At 41.1% G+C, this 21591-nt stretch overlaps 1 protein-coding gene across 1 annotated transcript in view; it reads left to right on the top strand.

Moving 5' to 3' along the window:
* The first annotated feature begins 504 nt into the window (after window positions 1–504).
* Window positions 505–21591, top strand: part of VNN1 (vanin 1) — a 32912-nt gene continuing 11825 nt past the window's right edge. The window contains exons 1-4 of the mRNA XM_089676179.1: window positions 505–798; window positions 4870–5000; window positions 16983–17175; window positions 17386–17677. Of these exons, the coding sequence (XP_089532305.1) occupies window positions 595–798; window positions 4870–5000; window positions 16983–17175; window positions 17386–17677 (820 nt within the window). The 5' untranslated portion in view covers window positions 505–594. The remainder of the gene's footprint in view (window positions 799–4869; window positions 5001–16982; window positions 17176–17385; window positions 17678–21591) is intronic.

Below are 21591 nucleotides of genomic sequence, written 5' to 3'. Positions count from 1 at the left end.
TGTCACTGACATCCCCAGTGACACCAATACAGTGATCAGTGCTAATAAAAAGCACTGGCACTGTACTAATGGCACTGGGCAGGAAGGGGTTAAAATGTAGGCTGATCAAAGGGTTAACTGTGTGCTTTGTGCTGTTTTACTTGAGGCTGTGTCTGTGTGCTTCACTGTAAGCACACTGCTGTGCACAGCCATACACAGCAATGTGCACCTGCTAACAGGGAGGGGAACTGTTTTGTTGACAAACAGTTCTCCCCTCTGTCGGAGATGCTCAGCAATCACCGGGCGCCAGAAATGAAAAATCACGTATATATACGTAATTTTGCACACCCGTGCCACTCTGTAGCAGTATTTCTGCTATAGGGTGGACGGGAAGTGGTTAATAATCTGTGCCGTGCCCAAAGTGCTAACAAGCCTAATCCAGAATGAGATCACAGTTAATAAAGGTTGTGTCATGCAGAAGATCCTAAACGGCATTTCCTAGTGCTGTCTTGCTTGTTGTGCAACATACTTCCACTGATATGTTCCATTTACATAACCAGAACTGATAATAGTATAGAGGTCACAAATCCACCTGAGCATTCCTTCAGGCACACCATGGTCACTGTCTGTGTTTTGTTTTCATTGCTGCTCTGTGCTGCAGAGAGCCAAACTTTGGAGAAATTCATTGGAGCAGTCTATGAACATGCTGTTATACTTCCAGAAGACACAGAGATACCTGTTTCAGCAAAGGAGGCCCTGGACTTAATGAACAAAAACATGGATATTCTACAAAAGGCAGTGAAGGCTGCAGCTAAACAGGTAACCTCACTTTCTTTCTTAGCCGTCATGCACACTGGACATTTTGATAATGCTGGTAACGTTAGCTGTGTACAGTCACATTAAAAATTTGAGTTTTTCAGCTTTTTTAGCGTTTTTGCATTAGCGTTTAGCTGCGTTTTGTCGCGAATAGCTGCTTTTTTCTGTGTTTGCTTTTTTTTTAGCATTTTTTTAACGAAAAACAATTTATCTTTGGGTAAAAAAAAATCCAAAACCGCAGGTTTGCGGCTTTTTCCCGCATTTTTCAGCATTAGAGCATTTTAACAGCTAAAAAACTCCTCTAGAAACCCACTAGTTCTGTTTTTTTGCCAGCCAAAAAATGTTGATTACAGTCTGTGTGCATGGACACATAGGATAACATGCTGGGGGGTTTACTGGCTGTAGAAAAAAATGTCAACAGCCAAAAACAGCAGCTGTAAAAAAGTCAAGTATGCATGAGGACTTCTAGTCATGTGCTCCTATTACTTTTGAGGTGGGATGATAATAAAAAAATAGAATTTCCTAAATATGTATTTGCTATTTTTGCACTGACTTCAATAAAAGGATAAACAGTTCCATAAACTAGTTGACATAATTCCCTGTATTAGCTCTACCTCCTGAAGCGTCATTGGTTGTGACTAATTCATTCACACTAGTTAAGTAGAATGTAGACGTGTGTTAAAGGAAGGTGTTTTTACCTCTGTCTTTGTGTTTTTTTACTTCAATCTAAGACTTTATGCATGTTGGTGCATTTGTCTGTGCAGCCTATAGACATTGCTTATTTCCGGTGTTCCAGATGTCCTAGAGCTGTGCACAGCAGCCCATAGATGTGAATGGGTGAAGGTGGCTGTACACAGCTATTTGCATGAAGTAGTACAGGCGTAATCAGGGGCGGACTGCCAATTCATGGGGCCCCGAGCAATAGGGGATCATGGGGCCCCTGTGTCCTTGCCCAAACTCAAAAAAGCCTATGAAAAAGGTACCAGGAGCATCTCATGGGGCCCCCTACTGACCCCGGACCCTTGGGCAGTGCCCAAGTTTCCAAATGGTCAGTCCGCCCCTGGGTGTAATGTACCAAACAACCTAAAATACACTATTTAAGGAAGTAATGGCTCATATCTGCATACCGAAGCCTTTACTTATTCATGCCTATGAGTTGCTATATACAATATGCAATAAAATATGTGAGCGCTAATTGATGAGCTGCTGTGTACACCAAAAGGTACCAAATCAACCTAGCAAATCTGAATAATGTACATAGGTGGTGCAGCACTAGAAGTAATGCAGTTCACAGTGAAAAGGTTATATAGACCTCAAATCAAAGCACAATGCAACAAGCTATAATGATACAGATCTATACTCTCATAAGATCATCATATACAAGTGCCAATATAGTGTCAGATATAAAGTGACAGAGTGCACATAAATATATATACATAAATCATGACAAGGTGGTCACAGGTGCATTAGAGTGAGAAAGTCCTTCCATTAGGAAATAAACGTAAAACGTATAATCCAGGTGATCACTCAAAATTCTTCTAGTGTCAAACAAACGATAAAATTACGCACTCACCAGATACGCAATAGTGTGGCGCATTTGAGAATATTAATCTCATGAGGTCAGCTGGATCGTCATAAGGGCATCAATTCCTGGTAAGAACTCGGCCCTGGGACATCACTGGCACCTCACACTTTTTGTCTAAATAGGTATTCTGTAGGTGATGGGGCTTGGGTCAAGAGCCCCCAAAAAAGGATGCCAGGATAGAGTAGTATTGCTTAAATGATTTAGTAATCCAAAAGATATGATCACAAATGGGTATAGAACATGTAGTACTGACCATGCATCTGAAATCCAAAAGTGGCCGCCAGACCAGCGTGGGCCTCGGCGGTGAGATGTCGGGACGCTGCGGTTCTGCCCTGACACGTTTCGTGTCCAAACACATATTCATAGGGATCTACCAGCCAGCTATATACAGCTCTAGGACATCTGGGACACCAGAAATATGCGGTGTCTTTACATTGCACAGGCAAATGTGCCCAATGTGCATGTATCTTTGACATTTTTAAATAGGACACCAGTTTTCAATTTTATAGCCATTAACGTGTTTCCTACAAAAACTGAAATAAAAACTGCACATACTTTGTATTTTTTTGTGCAGTACAAGTAAAAACCTTGCAGAAGCAGGATATTAAGGGTTCATGTACACTGCATATGATAAACTGACGTTCAGGAGCTTTTCTGCTTTTTTTTTCAGCAGCCCCTGAACTCTCCCTAATGTTTTCCTATGCGTCCATGTACACATCGTTGTTTACAGGCAGTTGAGTTTACAGTCATTTTTTTGAACGCACCAAACTTGCGTTCAGGAGTAGATTTTATCAGTGTTTCTAACGCCAAATGCGTGTAAATGCCGCTAACTGCGTTTATAAGTGTTTGCGTTTAGAATCGTTTTTTAACTGTTCCATATCCAGATGCTGTCCAGAGCCTTTTTTCATCATCAGAATTGCATGCAAAGCGTTTTCCATGTATTCAAATGGACCCAGTACACCAGCGCAGTCAGTTCCAGGTTTTGCATGAAGGAAAAAAATGGTAGAATTTTAGAATTAGGCATTCCGCTCATGATGGGATCCATAGTGAATACAACCAGAAAAGACAGGTCATCTCAACACATACTGATCTCTCTGCTTCTGCTCTCTCTATTCCTCTCAAAATGTCTTGAGTACTGACGTGATACTTTTTTTATTTACACTAACATACAATTTTGAGGACAAGCTTTCGGGGTATGTCTCCTTCTTCAAGGTCCAGGCAGTACTATGTCACAAAATTTTAGCAGAATGTTAGAAGAGATGTGGAAAGGGGGAGAAACAAACAAAAAAAAAAAAACAGAAAGAAACACAAACAAATGTACACAGCAATGGTTATAAGACTAGGATTAAACTAGAGATAAGACACAGCAAATGCAAGGGGGGGGGGGGGGGAACAACACACACAGAGTGGTTTGTAATACTGTTGGATAATTATTAAGGAATCCCATGTCCAAATTAAGGCCATTATCTCTTGTATCAAATAGAATTATCATTCTGCAATATTAGCTATAATAATAAACACAATGCTCAAAGAAGCAAGGTCTTATTTAATTACAAAGAAAGTACAGCAATAACAGGGAAATCTAAACCAGTATTACAGAGTATATAGGAATAATAGTAAAGATGATACGTTATGTAAGTTCGTCCTCAAAGCTAAGTATCTTTTTAGCGGAATCCCAGGTAGGAAATGGTCAAAAGAGAGACAGAGCCTGGCCAAAACTGTGTTTAAAACCCCTCTAAAGCACCACACACCCTTGACTCGCCTGGTGTAGTTCTCCATCCAAAGAGCAAATGTCCATAACTCGTAAGGGGCTGTCCTCCCTATTCATTAGGAAGTATAGAATTACCCCAGCCATCCTCCCGGAAGTAGGTCATCTCCACCAGGGGACACTGCTGTATTGCCAACAATGCTCGGACCCAGGTCAATCTGGCGTCTTCCTTCTGGCTAGATGCCATGTAATCTGTCTTTTTAATATTCGTGCCACCAGCCAGTCTGGGCTGAGGCTCTCTTATCTCCATGCCCCACCACTAGGGGGTATGTGTGAACTCCCAGAACAAGGGTTTTGGTATGCAGCCTTTTGTTATACACATCCTGTCTTAAATACTTGCTTTTCTTGACACTCCAAGATAACATTCAATAGACCAAATAGTTTTTTGACAACCAGGCAGTAAGAATCCATAAATGCCTGATGTAGAAACTTGTTGCCTTCCAACATGGGGCCTCCTAATGCAGCCAATCGGCATCCTCCTCTGGTCTCCAACAAAATGGCCCCTCCAATCCTGGGCCACATGGAACTTCCTTTCTGAATGTTATATCCCCTCCTGATAAATTGCCACCTACCCCATACACTTAAAATGATATCACTTTCCTAGTTTTCCTAGTCTCTGGTCTGCAGTAATAAGCAACTTGTTTAATTATGTATGTTTGCCATATTACCAATACTCATCATGTTGAAGGCTTAATATGAATTACCTTACTGCTTTTTTCAGGGTGCTCATTTGATTGTCACACCAGAAGATGGTATCTATGGTTGGAGATTTACTAGAAAAACAATTTTACCTTATCTTGAAGATATCCCAGATCCCAGTGTCAACTGGATTCCATGTACTGATCCTGAAAGGTGCTTTGTTTATTGGTCACATAAACAATTTCTTTTTTTGTATGGAAAAGAGTTTGCTATCAAAAACCTTCCAATTGGATTTTAGAATTAGTAAAATGTATAACATCCTTTTCAGGTTTCTTGAAAGCTAGAGAAAAGCAAAAACATAATCGGAACTGAGAAAATGATTAGTCTTAGGTTTTATTTTTTACATTACACTATAAAAAATACAATTTGGAGTCTGGTTGCTAAGAGAATTACTTACCTTTATTTTTTCATAGTCTATACTAGATGTATTATAGGCTTTTATATGATGTTGACAATTTAGGCAGTACTTTACATAGTGTACAGTATATTCACATCTGTCCCGGCCCACAAGGAGCTTACAATCATAAGCTAGCCATACACAATTTTCCTGTTCAATTTCCTTTAAATTTTCCTTCAACTATGTAGTGTAAGGGCCTGCCTGCTTGCATACAGATTGAAAGTATTTAGGTTTGACCTCACATTATATGATTTTGGTAAATCTAAAGGAAACTTGTACCAGAAAATGCTATAATGTATGGCCAGCCTAAGGTCCCTATTTCACATACGGACTGTGCATACACAAAAAGATACTTGGGCCAATATAGACAGAAGCCAATTAACCTACCAGCATGTCTTTTGAGTATGGGAGAAAACTGGAGTACTTGGAGACCCACACAAGTACATAAAAACTCCAGTCATGCTACAGGTTTACTTTTCTCTGGGATGTAACAAACCACCATAGAGGTAATGACTGAACATCTGACGTTTCTGCTGCCCTCTACTGTCTGTACGTCGCTCTGCTGCTTAAAGAATACTGTATGTGAACCCAAAACTTCTTATTCCTGATATGTGCCTGCAGTACCATGTGCTCGTATGAAAATGTATCCTGTTTTCTTTGTATTGCTTCCTTTGTGTAAAATACCTGGTGTTCATGCCAGTTCCTCAGCTTTCTTATCAAAAACTGACCACACTAGGCATGAGAGCACAGTATGGTCAGTTTTCTAACTGTGACATGAACGCAGCCTGCTTTCCTTCAATGATCAGACTTGTTCAGCAGACATGCCCCCCTTCACAGCCATTCACTGGGAAGATCAGTGTGCTGCTGTTTCTCCTCCCTCAGCAATCTGAGCAATGTTTGTAGCTCAGAACAGAGGGTATGTAATCACTTATAAAAAAAGTTTGTATAATGTGTATTTTACTGTACTGTATATGCATATTATGTGTGTGTATGTATGTAAGTGTATATATATGTATACACACACACAAAAAATGTTTGGCCTTTTCATATCTATTTTAGGCCTGGTTCACACTATCATGGGTGCCTACGGGTGCAGGAATCACAGCGATACCCACAACCACTCACAGTAAAAATGCACTAATGTTTAACCACCTCCCGTCCAGCCGTTGTATATAAACGTCCAGACAGTGGCAGTGCAGGGTCAGGTGGCTGTTAATAAACGGCCTCTCCACCCCCTGCTTGTGCGCGTTCCCTAGGAGCGTGCAGCACCGCGATCCGGTGCACGCTGTGTCCTCTGGACACAGTGGAACACTGATCACCGTACGGGACCTCTGTGCGAGGTCCCACTCGTGTGATCATTGATTGGCCAATCAGTGATCACATGTAGAGTAGTAAGCAAGATGTCACTCCTGAAATCATTACTCACTACGTGAGAAATCTGTGAATGATCACAGAGGTCACATAGTACAAGGCTATTCACAACAGCCTTGTACCATGTGACAAGCTGTGACCAATCACAGCTCACACAGTAGTTCAAAATGGCTGCAAGACTGCAGCCAGAGAGAAGGCAAAATGATTGCTTTTACAGCCTTTATGGGTGTAAAAGCAATCAGTGTAAAAAAATAAATCTTCAACACCCCCCACAAATAGTACAGTGTCACCTTCTGTGTTTACAAGTGATAGTGGTGAACAGGGAGCAGAGGGCCTGAACCAGAGGTGATGGGACTGAGTTCCACTAAATTCCAGTTGAAGAAAAAGCGCTGGATGTATGTACTATTATTTCTTTTCTTATACAAGCCTTGTAATATTTCCATACTGATGTGCACCTATATACTAATGGTTACTGTTATATGCTGGTTGGAGTAGTTTCTCTGCTCCCAATTACCTTGATTATATTACTGTCATAGGCATGAGAATGGGGTGTGCCCAGGCACACCCTAATCACCCCATGCACCAACGCCTCTGCAGCCCCCCCCCTTCCCCCTTTCACCCTGTCATTGACTGTAGAAGCAGCAAGAAGGAACCAGCATCCTCAAATTGTATAGTAATGACTACCGGCCAGTATGACATGAAATAACTGGAGTTAACTACATAGCTACAGCAAATGGGCGCTGCTGCAACCTGCCCCCTTCCTAAGCTCGCCACCTTTGATTGCAAAGAGAATCAGAGCTGAGCTAGAGAAATAATCGAGCTGCCTTGTGTGACGATTGCGGCGTCAGACCCCAGCCCTTCTCACCAAACTCGTGACCGAAGGACTAGCCAATCTAAAACTGCGCTGTCATGTGCGTAACAATGCCACGCCAAGCTGCACCCTGCACATAGATTTTCCAGCTAATGGACCGCAACCTGTGTACCTGCAGCCTAAGAGCAATTCTTACTGGGTCAGGTTAATTACGCAATTAACCCTTCACACTGCCACCACCTCCTTTTTGTACAGAGAAAGAGGAAACTCGGCAATATTAGCAATAACACTATGATAGTGTAAACAAAATATAAATACTATCTTTTCGATGCTCCCTCTAACACCCCCAACAGTGCAACAACATATATCAGCAAATGTCCACATATGAGTCCATATATAGTGCTTTTCCAATATATAGTGCTTTTTCAAACGTTGAGGACTATTCCACTTTGCTGATTATTCAATCCAGGAACCTCAAATCAGGATACCTCAAAAAAATATAAACTCAATATAGTGCATTATCATTACAACAAAGAAAAACACTCGTGAAAACTAAAAGTGATTCCTCCTAAACTCCCACCCGTGACAAATCAGCACTCCAAAAAAAAAATACATTTTCAAACCGGAAGGAGCGGCACGGCCATCTTGAATTCTGGAGTTCAGCTATATGGACTGTGGGAGAGGATGGACGCTGGCGGTCTCTATGTAAGCTGTGAATAAATTTGTGAAATCCTTTTTATATACTCCACTGAGTCTTGTATTGTCTGCCCCTTTGAGGAACGGGGAAGGTGAATTGGAAGCAGTAGGAAGCTTCCGGAGAGGGGGAATCTTTGGACTGCCTTGAAGGAGTTTTTGCTTGGTCTGCATTGGAAGAGGGTAATGGTATTTTATATCACAAGAAAGATGGCACTATTTCATTTGGATGCATGTGATTTTCCATGAGAGGGTAATGGTATTTAGTCTATTTTGGATGGTGACACTGGTTGTGGAGTGTGGCACTAAATCACTTTTTTTGGAGTGCTGATTTGTCACGGGTGGGAGTTTAGGAGGAATCACTTTTAGTTTTCACGAGTGTTTTTCTTTGTTGTAATGATAATGCACTATATTGAGTTTATATTTTTTTGAGGTATCCTGATTTGAGGTTCCTGGATTGAATAATCAGCAAAGTGGAATAGTCCTCAACGTTTGAAAAAGCACTATATATTGGAAAAGCACTATATATGGACTCATATGTGGACATTTGCTGATATATGTTGTTGCACTGTTGGGGGTGGTAGAGGGAGCATCGAAAAGATAGTATTTATATTTCGTTTACACTTTCAAGGGTGAGAGTGATACTTTTCGTAGGGATATTTAGAGTTTGTATTATATCAATAACACTATGATGTTTGCATAAGTGTCTGTATACCACTGTCACCGCAGGCAGGTTATACAGAAGTTTAAAACACACATACAGTAGCGCTCTTCAGAGGCAGGGGTTCTTAGTTTGCATTAAAGAACTTTAGAAACAGTTCAACACTTTCAGAAAGTAAGATTCATTACTAAAAGGTCAAAAGGGTGCAATAAAAATATTTACAGAAAAAGATGTAGCCAATATATATATATATATATATATATATATATACATATACCTACAGAGAGCAATAGCATAGCAAAGAGATAAGAGAAAGAAGTTTAGAGGGATAAAGTACTTGCCGTTAGCCTTGGGTTAAGCAGATCAGGTTTCAGAGCCAAAAGGATGCCTTATCTCCCAAACTTAGTTCCGATGTTAAAAGGGAGCATCTTCAACTTCACTTAACTCAGCTTAGCTCAGCTTTTTCTAGGAACTCAGCAGGGTGTCTCCTTAAAGCAGAGAACAAATCGCCTCATTTGGGGAGGGGTGTTGGGGCGGAGATCCAAGCTAGAACCAAAAACTCTCCCAGTTGATGTCATGGTTCATAACTTATTCTCGGTGCATTTAGCAGCTTTGCCACTAGTATATTAATATGCAGAATCACCTGCGGAACGTCTAGGTATGAAATATGACATACCTGCTTGGATGGTTAAGGAGATATAATTTTCTGCTCTCCTGTATATGCCAGCTAGGGGGTGTAATATACCAGGCGACTTGTATTAGAGTGAGCCGTCTGAATATGTGCTCCATGTTTATGTAATTATATCCTATTTGAAGATATAAAATTAGATGAAAAAGTGAGTTATTAAATGTAAGTCCGTTTTTAGGACTACCTGGAATGTCTTTGAAGCTCCGTGAGGGCTTGGTTTATGGTTTTATGATCCCTTCTCCAGCAAGAGTCTCGCAGACATAGGGCACCAGCTAGTGGGGTTTATAGCCATGACGCCCTCCCAATGATTTTGCTGCCTGTGATCTCTGTCATCATCCAGACCACATGTCACTCAACAGAGAGGGAGGGGGGATATCGGAGGAATCTTATTTGGGAGAGAGAGATACAAGATGGAGGGTTTTGGAGCAAATGGATGACCGCGTCCATCTCTGTGTGCATGATTGCTACACCTTGGGGACTGGGGAGGGGGAGGAAAAGGAGCAGAGCAGCAGAAGCAGAGCCATCAATTTAAAGCAATTGTAAAGGCACAAGTTTTTTTTACGTTCATGCATTCTATGTGGTAAAAAATCTTCTGTGTACAGCAGCCCCCTTAAAACTTACCTGAGCCCCATCTCGATCCAGCGATTTGCATGAAACCCTCAGCTCTCCTAGGTCTCTCCCTCCTCACTGGCTGAGACTGTCAGTCTCAGCCAGTGAGCCAATAAGGAGAGAGCGGGGGTGGGGCCAAAGCCTGCTCCATGTGTAAATGGAATCGCAGCGGCTCGGGAGTGAGCCTGCTCTAGTGTCCCTAGAGCAAGCTGCTTGCTATGGGGACATTAGGCAGGAGGGAGGGGCCAGGAATGCCAGCAGGGGACCCCAGAAGAGGAGGATGTGGGATGCGGTTTGCAAAACCACTGCAAAGAGCAGGTAAGTATAACATGTTTGTTGTTTCTAAACAAAAAAAATAAAAACACCTGCCTTTTTAATATCACTTTAAGAGAATGGCTCTGCTTCTGTGCAAAGGGAAGATATGTTTACTGCAAGGGCTCCCCTCTCTCTCTCTTCTCTCATCTTTCTTTACTCTCTGCTGTCTCTCCTCTTTCTCTTTCGCCTCTCCTCTTTCTCTCTTGCTACCCCCTCTCGCTCCCTCCTCTCTCTCTCTCTCGCTCCCCATTCTTGCTCCCCCCTCTCTCTCCCCCCTCTCTCCCCCCTCTCTTTCTCCCCTCCCCCCTCTCTCTCCCCCCTCTCTCTCCCCCTTCTCTCCCCTCTCTCTCCTTCTCTCTCCCTCTCTCCCCTCCCACCTCCCTCCCGCCCTCTCTCTCTCTCTCTCCCCTCTCTCAACCCTTTCCCTCTCCCTCTTCATATTCAAATAATCTTTATTGCCAGGACCAAATACAATTTAGAATTGTCAAAGAAGTTGAGTTTGTATGGGAGGGGGAATAGCTCTAGGGCAGATTTGGAGGGGGGTAATGAGTAATATGAAGGGAGATGGGGGGGATGAGTCCATGTAAAGGATTTTTACGTTTTTCCCTCTGTCTGTCATATTCATATTGTGCAGCTATTTTCACTATTGGCTCTTCTTCTCCAAGTATAATTTGAACTTGCATTCTCTCTTCTATAGAACTGAAGTTCAGGATGAGAGCAGAGAGTCTCTGGAAAGTGAGTATACCTCACTGAAGAGTACTTGAGGCACTATAGCAGGAAGTGGCCCTCATCCTCCAGGACCCCTGGTTGCATTGTGGGCACAGTCTACTGTCCCTGGGCATGTAGATCTGTCTGTGCCAACCTGATTCAGTTTCCAGGCTGAGAGCACTCAGTCTGTACAGGCTCGAGGTCTGTCTGTTTTTGGGGTCTTGTAGCAACTCCACGTATGGGGCCAGTTTGTAGTCTCTCTGCAGTGACTGGAAAGTTAGTTTCTTGGTGTTTATTTAATTTCTCCATTCTCCAACATATTTTGCTTTGGAACCTTTCATTATGTTTTTTTATTGAGATTATGTCAGGCTGAATTGTTGGTAGTTTGGAGTTTGGGATAGGGCTTGGACTAGTCCTCCTTATTGGTCAGTAAGGCTTTATGGTGGTATGAATTAGGACTGCTGTTTTGTAGGTGGTCCCAGTATGATAAACACCCCCCCCCCCCCATTATTGTAGGTCCTCTCATGGACTTGGAGCTGCTTGCAGAATTCCAGATTAAATATTTCTGATATGGTAATTTCTATGCCAAGGTATGTGTAGCGGTTAGATCCATCAAGAGTGCACTTGTTTAATGTAAAGGAAGGGATCTTTGTTTTGTGTTCTTTGGAGCACCTAGATTTTTGTTTTCCTTGAGTTGATAGGTCGCGCCCATGCCACACTGTATTTCTCCAGCACTTCTAGGCTGTTTTGTAAGTCTCTCTCTCTATTGATGACAGTAGTAGGAGATTAATGGCGTAGAGCAGGAACTTCACCTCGGTGTCATGTAAAGTTAGCCCAGGTGCTAGGGAGGATTCTAGAGCTGCAGCCAGTTCATTGGTGTATATACTGAAAATGGTTGGACTTGGGCTGCAGCCCTATCTGACTACACAGGCCTGTTGAAAGTTCTCTGTTATTTTCCTATTTACCTTTACGCTGCAACTGCTCTTGGTATATGAGCTCTTGATGGCATCATACCTTTTCCCTCCTATTTTACTCTCCAATAATTTGAGGAACAGACCTGGGTGCCACACTAAATCAAAGGACTTCTTAAAGTCCACAAAACAGGCAAATATCTTTCCATGTTTTGTATTGTGGACATGGTTCTTGATGAGACAGGTTGCAGATGTGATCTACTGTGCGATGGTATGACATGAATCCTGCCTGACTTCTGCTGAAGATGTTAATTTGTGTCAGAAAGTTGAGGATAATTTTATTGAGGATACTGTTGAATAGAGTTCCTAGTTTGCTGCTGACACATATCCCTCTGTAGTTGGCTGGACCATACTGGTCTCCACTCTTATGGATGGGTGTTATGAAACCTTAGTTTCATACTTTTGGGTAGTAACCTGCATTCAGGACCAACTTGAACACTTTACATATTGCAGAATGTACATCTGGGGAGGTTTGTTTGATAATCTCTGGCAGGATTCCATCCATCCCACTGTTTTTTTTGTTTGCAGGTGTTGAATTTTATTTGCTATTTCTTCTAGTGTAATTATGACATCTAGAGGGGGTTTTGATTTTTTCCTCCATATAATTTTAGTTCTTTTGATGTCTTTTTGTTCTACAGTTAGCACCTCTTCTGGAATATCTTTGTTTGGGTTCCTAAAGTTGTTGAGCCAGATGTCGCCATTTTGGATGTGGAGATTATTTTTCCTGGGTACTGAGCCAATATTCTTCAATATTTCCCAGATAGAATAAGTAGAGTAGATAGGTTGTTGGAGATTAAGTTTAGTTTTTTCTTTTGAATGGTTTGTTTGTATTTTATCTGTAGGATGCCATGGGCTATCTTTAGATCAGTGTTTGTTATTTGAGAATGTCCTCTAAGGTGTTCCTTAATGCTCTGCATTCTTTTCAAACCATTTATTGGATTGATTATTTGTTGGATAGTTTCTTGTAGTTGACTTTTCTTAGCTGGGCTGTCTCTACAATGGTGTGAAATATTTTGTGAAAATCCTTTGCTGTCAGGTTCACACCTTGAGGGCTTACTGCATTGTTTTGGAAACTGTTTTACAAGCTGTCTTTTGCTGTCAGATTTGTCAGTTACCTCTCTGTACTTTGTGGTAGACTGTCTGGACCATTTAAATGATGGTGGAAAGTTCCATAGAAAAACCTGATGGAATTTTGTAGATGGTTTTTTAAAGATTTAATATATAGCAGTAGTTGGTTGTGGTCGGACAGGTGTGTTTGTGGAATGAGTGTAAAGGCAGTGATTAGCGTAGGGTTCATATTTGTGATGGCATAGTCTATCACAGAGCTGCCTACATGGGAGTTTACTGTGTATCTTCCTAGAGACCCTCCCTTGGTGTGACCATTGAGGATGTAAAGCCCCACACTGAGACACAGATTCAGCAATTTTCTTCCATTGTAATTTTGCAGAACCCAGTATGTACATGTTGCCATGGAAACGTATATAATACTTTTCCTTTCCTGTCCTAGCATTGAGGTCTCCAAAGATGGGCACGTGTCCTAGGGATTGGAAGTGATGGCCTCACTTTGTAAGACCCATAGGTGTCTGGTGGGGTTCTGGTAGAGCAGTGTAAGCTGCATACAGGTAGATGTCAGACTGAGAGGTAAGGATCTGCTTATTCCTATCCATATGTGGTTCTCTCCTTTTTTTGTTTGTTATGATGTTCTCTTTTAGCTCCTAATTGGTAGTATCAGTAATCCTTCTGACAACCGACCTTGTTTGATGTTTCTATCCTGCTGTGCTGCGGGGACAGAGAATTCCATATTATCTAGTAGGTAGTAGTGGCTCATCCTGTGCCCAGGATCATGTTTCCAGGAGTATGGTGCCATCAAAAACCTATCTCTGTGATGTCAATGCTGTACTTGGCCTTTTAAAAGGAAGCTACACTTTTACCCTTGCAGAAATCATGAAAGTTTGGCATTGATTTTGAAAAAAAATGACTGACCATGCTAAAAACTCTCTTTTATTTAAAGTGTAACTAAACCCAGGACCCTGCATTCACTATATCTGGTCTCCCACAGTACACAGAACACGGAAATGCAATTATTTTAGTAAATATAAACTGCTAAATACCTTGTCTCATCAGCAGTTAGAGCAGTCTTGTGGCTTCTATCTGTGTCCAGCTCACCACTAGCTAAAGCTTGTAGGAGGAGTTTTCTTTCTGCTTTAGGAGGATGGAAATCCCCTGACGTCTGTCTGGACAGTGCTGATTGGCCCTGTGCTAATCACATGCACTCTCCCAAGGAGAAAAAAAACTCTTTAGCAATACAGACCAAACTGAGCATGTGCATGCCTACTCTTCAGTCTGGAGATAAAAGGTGGTCACTTGAAAAAGGGGAGGAACAGAGAAGAAAGGCTCAAACATCCTTTTTACACAATGCAGAGGATTAACCCCTTAGGTTCTACAGTGAGTATAACAAGCATGCTTTACTGGATATACAGACTGATTTTACTGTTGTGGTTTAGTAACACTTTAAGGATAGTGATCATATGAAGCCATTTATTATCACATAGGTGTCTGGCTCCTTTTTAAATCGTAATGATCAATCACTCAAATGGCCCTGATCAAAAGTTTACATACCCTGGAATGTTTGGCCTTAGTACAGACACACAAGTTGACACACACTGGTTAAATGGCAATTAACCACTTGCCCTCCAGATGATTTACACCCCCCCCCCCTCCCTTCCTGAGCAGGCCATTTTTTTGTGATACAGCACTGCATTGCTTTAACTGACAACTGCGCGGTCCTGCAGCACTGAACATAAATTAAATTTGTAATTTTTTCCCCACAAATAGAGCTTTCCTTTGATGGTATTTGATCGCCTCTGCATTTTTTATTTTGTGCACTATAAACAAAAAAAGACTGACAATTTTGACTTTTTTGCTATAAAACATATCCAATAAAAAAATTTAAAAAATCTAATTTCTTTATAAATTAAGGCTATAATTTAAAAGAGTTCTTAGAAATATATATACAGCAAAGGTATTAACACCATTGTACTAGTGGTTAATAAAAATCTTATAAACAACATAACAATAGAGCAGAAATGGTAGTGAGACTCTTTACAAAAAAAGTTAAAAGAAACAATGATAATGACAAAACGCCTCTGCAACATAAAATAAAGTCCTCCATCAATGTTTAAAGAAAATCCCAAGTTACATCTATCTCACTCTTTCAAATACATTTCCACTGAAGTGAGACTTCAGTGAGCATCAAAGTGAAACACAGCCACCACAACTGAATCAAAGGCTTACCAGAAGGCAGAACGCCTAGAGGTCAATCGGAGCATGAGTATCGTACACTCCCCATACAGGATTCTCAAATTAATCACACTGCCTCATCCAATGTCACATTTGGTAATCTATATCCCCAAAAATAAAGAAAGCTTTGATGGTGTAGATTACTCTAGTCTTTATTTTAAAAATCATATATAAAACCCCATATATAACATCTTCATATAGGCAAAACAAATTAGCAAAATGAGCTACTACCTGTATGACATGTATAATAACGTCAGCATAAAAAAGCCCAAAAATGTGTTTTGTTCGAATAGGAAGACCTTGGAGGGTCTGAGCCTGAATTTGTCTTCCGTGTCGGTAATGTTACCGAAAGTGGCGCACACGCTTGCCTGAATTAGGTGCAGGTAGTTCTAAAGGAAACTACTGCCAGAAAAGTGAACCCTATTTAACATGTTTGAGATAAACTGAAATAGAATTCCAAACCAAATATTGTCCAATATCTGTAATGCCCACATGGAAGAAAAATATATTTGAAATATATTTAAAAAATATTCTTCCCAAATATATTGCCATATATTTGAAAATACATTTCAAATATACTGTATGTCTTTAAAAACACAAATCTCCATTTTTGGAATGCATTTACAAATATTTGTAAAAATCTGAAGAATATATTTAAAAATATATATTTTTAAAAATATATTTTTTTAAAATATATTCTTCAGATTTTCCTTAACACATAGTCATTTTAACATATATTTTTACATATATTTGTAAATGCATTCCAAAAATTTAGATTTGTATTTTTAAAGACATGCAGTATATTTGAAATGTATTTTTAAAAGTATTTTTCATATATCTTGTAATAAAAATGCATTTCATCATGCAGTGTGTGTATATATGTTTGTGTGTATGTGTTTGTGTGTGTGTATATATATATATATATATATATATTGGCCAAAATTGTAGCATTGCAAATATATGTGGGAAGAATATTTTTAAAATATATTTTTCTTCCATATGGGTGACCTCACACATGCTATTGTACACATTGCATGTCCAACAAGCTTAGATAGGTGTGGTGGTCAGGTGTCTAAAAGTCTCATTATATACTGTATGTGAAGCATAGGGGCTAAGTGGTTAGCACTTCTGCCTGGCATCACTAGGGTCGTCAGTTCAAATCCCAACTATGGCACTACCTGCATGGAGTTTGCATTATCTCTCAGTGCTTGTGTGGGTTTCCTCCCACACTCATCAGACATGCTGGTAGTTTAATTGGTTCCTGTCTAAATTGGTCCTAGTATGTATGAATGTGACTTAGGGACCTTAAACTATAAGCTCCTTGAGGGCCAGGACTAATGCGCAATATACTGTTATATGTAAGATGCAAATTGGAAGCTCTACATATATACCTGTAAAAAATGAATGTGCAGTCACTGCTTTATGCCTACAATTTAATTCTGTATCCAGCCTGCACATTTGTTTTTTAAGGATAGGAGTAAAAGTCCCAACTGATCAATGCTGTACAAGAGCCAACTAGAATTAAAATAACTGATCTGACTAATAAATATTCAGTGAAAATTATAGGGTTCAAGTATATGTGCTCATTATTTGTCTTATTTGTTTGTATAGGTTTGGTCCAGCACCAGTGCAGAAAAGGTTGAGCTGTATGGCTAAACACAACTCTATTTATGTGGTTGCAAACATTGGAGATAAGAAGTTGTGTAATACCTTTGATGCTGGATGCCCAGATGATGGTCAGTATAATTATAATACTGCTATTGTGTACGACTCTCAAGGAAAGTTAGTAGCACGTTACCACAAGGTATGTAGTTTATTATTATTATTAATATGTATTGGTCCACCAATTCAGATTGTTCATGCCAACTCTGCTACCCTCTTGGTTGATTAAAAGAAAAAAATTGTACCGTACCAACTTTCAGTATAGTATTTATCTTTAAGATTGATCTGAATGATTTAGTTCCATTTAGTATTTGTTTTATCAGTATTGATATTTTTTTTTCATAATTTGCAGTATAACTTGTTCCTTGGGGAAGTCCAGTTCAACGTGCCCAGTGAACCTGAGCTTGTGACATTTGACACACCCTTTGGAAAATTTGGCATTTTCATTTGCTTTGATATACTATTTTATAACCCAGCTGCTGCTCTGGTAGTCGAGCACGACGTAGACACTATTCTTTTCCCTACTGCATGGATGAACCTTCTCCCTCATCTGACTGCTGTAGAATTTCACTCTGCATGGGCCATGGGAATGGGTGTAAACCTGCTGTCTGCAAATACACATAATACTGGCAAGAGGATGACGGGTAAGCAGCAATAAGTATTCCAATAAGGCATGCAAGGCATACTTCTGCTTGTTTTTCTCATATATTCCACAGCCACTCTGCAGTAGAACAGTTTGGTATGTATTGTATACTGTATGTTAATAAGTATTTTAATGTTTCCCTATTTTTCTAATAAACTTTAATTAATCATATAAAGGAAAGAAAGCAAAAGCATGTCTGAACCCTTGCATGCTTGCAAATGTATCCTTGTAAGAGGCTATTAAATTAAAGAGGAACTTCAGCCAGGTTTCTAAAAATCAAACTTAAGACGTTTAATGAACAGACCCTCACCTATCCAGGGATCCAGCGCTGCTCCCAACCAGGCCTGTCCTTCACCAGTTTTCAGGCCCCCAGCGCCAGCATGTTAACTGTGGGAATCTGGCTGTGACTCCTTCTGGCTTCACAGCCAGCTCTCCACTGCATGAGACACACTGCACCCTGTGAATGGTCCCACAACATCCCAGGACCTGTGGTGTGTGGGTGGGGTGGTAACATCTACTAAGATCGCCTAGGACCTAGGTCAGGGGTAGGCAACCTGCGGCTCTCTAGCTGTTCTGGAACTACATTTCCCATGAGGCATTGCAAAGATTACAAAACTGACAGTTACAGCACTGACTTGCAGAGGCATGATGAAACTTATAGTCCTGCGGCTCTCAGGTTGCCTACCCCTGACCTAGGTGATCTAAATAGAAGTGGGAGCGGGTACTTACCAAAAAAAAAATTCCAAATATGGGAGGGGGAGGAGGACGAAGAGTGGAACTTCCCCTTTTGGGTGAACAGCAACTGAACTCTGGATACCATGCCTTAAATAAGGCAGACAGAGACCAGATGACTAGTCACTATTATTGCCTGTGATCTATCTGCAACTGATCTTTCTACTACAATTACTAATTACTTACCACGCCTTGTTCTGCATGTAGGCAGCCATCTTGCTAGAGGCAGGGCTTTGCTTCCTCATTTCAGAGTCTCCAGCAAGGAGAACAGTGAACAGCACAGTAGTGACATCACTAAGTCTCACTTCAAATCTCCTGAGACTACCAGTCAGAGGCAACAATGCCTTAGATTTCACTCTGCGGATTTACAGCATTAGACTGTAGGCACACTTGTATACCAGGATATGCATTGCTATTTCCAGGAGGCTGTACATTTTTCAGTGTACTGTATAGGCAAAATTTCCATTTTCAATGTTCTGTTTTAAGACCGCAAATCATTACTTTATATTCCTCTGCGCTCCTCCCATGACCTCCCGCTCTCTAGCTCCCTTGTCTCCTCCTCCCATGCTCGTCTCCGGGACTTCTCCAGAGCCTTCCCCATCCTCTGGAACTCTCTACCCCAATCTATCCGACTATAACCTACTATGCCCACTTTTAGGTAATCACTGAAAACCTGTCTCTTCAGAAAAGCCTATCCTGCCTTCAGCTAATAACTGAATATTCTATTTCTCAATTCATCCCCCACAGTTATTACCTTTTGTACCACCAGCCCCTCCCACTTAGATTGTAAGCTCCAAGGAGCAGGGCCCTCCTAACCCTTTTGTATTGAACTGTATCGTTGCTGTATTGTCTCCCTTTATATTGTAAAGCGCTGAGCAAACTGTTGGTGCTATATACATCCTGTATAATAATCTTATTATTATTCAGGATTTATATAGCGGCAACAGTTTGCTCAGCGCTTTACAAAATGAAGGTAAAGATAACAGTTACAATACAATTTGGTACAAGAGGAAACAGAGGGCCCTGCTCATTAGAACTTACAATCTAGGAGGAAGAGTTGAGTGATACAAAAAGGTAATAGCTGTGGGAGATGAGCTGATGGAGGAAATAAAAGGCATTTTACTAGTTGGAAGCAGGATAGGATTCTATAAACAGAAAGGTTTTCAGGGATCATCTAAAGATGGATAGATTAAGAGATGGTCAGACAGATTGGGGTAGGGAGTTCCATAGGAGGGGAGAAGTTTAGGAGAAGTCCTGGAGGTGAGCATGGGAGAAGGTGACACAGGAACTAGAAAGCAGAAGGTCTTGGGAGGATCGAAGAGAGCGGTTTGGTAGATATTTTGAGACCAGGTTAGTGGTGTAGCTGGGGGCAGAGTTGTGAATGGTGTTGTAAGTTGTTGTTAGTATTTTGAATTTTATTCCTTGGGCAAGTGGAATCCAGTGGAGGGATTGCCTAAACGGTTGGTAAGGTGGATGATCCTGACAGCAGTAATATTCAGTTCAAATTTAAAGCAAAGCTGAAAATGTCCCTGCTTTGCGATTTCTGATGTAAGACATGCCTCTATTTCCTAGACTGGAGCATCCCAATGATGACTTCAGCAATGCAGGAGATTCTCTGTGGTCAGGAGTTCTCAAAACATTTCAGGAGTCCTTGTAATGTCTTCACGGCCATATTAGCTGACCAGGCATCACAAATCCATTCCTGGCATCTAACAGATGAGAGTGGAAGCATGGAATTACAGTTCTGTTTTAAAGTGAACCTTTCCTAAGAGAAACACAAAAGCTGTCATTGCTTATGTCCTTCCTGGCCTACACTACCCTAGTGGCTTCTATACATTCTGGGTCACTGGCCTGGAATGAATATCAATCTCAGGAAAGTCAGAATAAATTAAAGAACTACTTACCTGTAGGCTTTTTCCAGGTCAATGACTCAAAGTACTGATGTGAGCCGGTGCATATAGGTCTATTTTTAAGAGACCTCAGCAATAGCTTTGCACTTGTTAAATTCCCCAGCTCCCTTTGTTGTATTAGGAGAGACAAGAAGGGCTATTTCCCTCCTCTGAGTCATTCTGCTGATTCACAACCTGAGATACTTTTATTAGGTCTGTTGTCACAGCTTAACAGTAAATCAGTGAATCTTGTACTTGTCACCAATTGCTAACTGCAAAAATATAAACCTAAAATATTTATATGCAGTATTGCAGATTTTACTAACCAAAAAGGAATACAATATTTTAAATGTATTTTTCACTCCTGAACATAATATACTGTATGGAAAACCACTAGACAGTGAAAATGATAATTGGGCTCAATTCTCAGAATGACACCACCATTGATACATTTAATCTTAGAATAAACAGAGTTTTTTAATAACATACAATGTACATTGTATGTTATTAAACCCTACGTTACTCAACCCTACATGCCTCCTCCTTGGCTGAGATCCGCCGCTTTTTTCCTGACAGCCTCCCGACATCTGCGGCCCAGCAGCCCCCATCGGGGATTTGCTTTTCCCAGGCTGCACAGCCAGGGGTGGGAGTTCGGCTCCTGGAGCCCTGCCTCATGGCGGGGGGACCAGAGTTCCCCCTGCCCCAACAGAGGACACCCCACACATGGCCAGGCATCACAAGGTGGAGGGGCCGGACATTCTGTCACTACTGAAGGAGTTACCCACAAAAGTGGATTTCTAACATATGCTGGGGTGGCTGGAGCAGCAGCACCGACAGGAGTACCAACATCTCCAGGCTGAGGTGAGCCAGCTGGATGATCACATTACCAGGGGGGAGAGCTTGGTTGTGGCCCTAGAACAGAGGATACTCCCTGCTTGAACAGGATAATCACAATCACGGGGAACATTTATTAGATATGCAACTCCATGTTGAGGATCTAGAGAACAGAAGCCGCCAAAATAACATCAGGCCACAGGACCGGAAAATTTACAGGACACTGTTACAGCAATCTTACATAGAATCATTGAATAATCCCCTCCGATGCCCATGGAATTTGACAGAGTACACAGCGCAGTGGGTCCCAAGTCAACAGACCCTAATAGGCTGTGGGACATTATTTGTAAAGTACATAAGTATGCTCAGAAGGAGCTGGTTTTACGTAAGGCCTGGTTGTTGGGATCTCTGGATTTTGATGGAGCCATGAGTTTCTATTCTACCTGATGTCTCCAGAGCT

Source organism: Staurois parvus, unplaced genomic scaffold, assembly GCF_062004578.1.
Source record: "Staurois parvus isolate SC_StPar_1 unplaced genomic scaffold, SC_StPar_1.0 ptg000165l, whole genome shotgun sequence".
Lineage (NCBI taxonomy): Eukaryota > Metazoa > Chordata > Amphibia > Anura > Ranidae > Staurois > Staurois parvus.
This window is presented reverse-complemented; position numbering and strand designations above follow the sequence as displayed.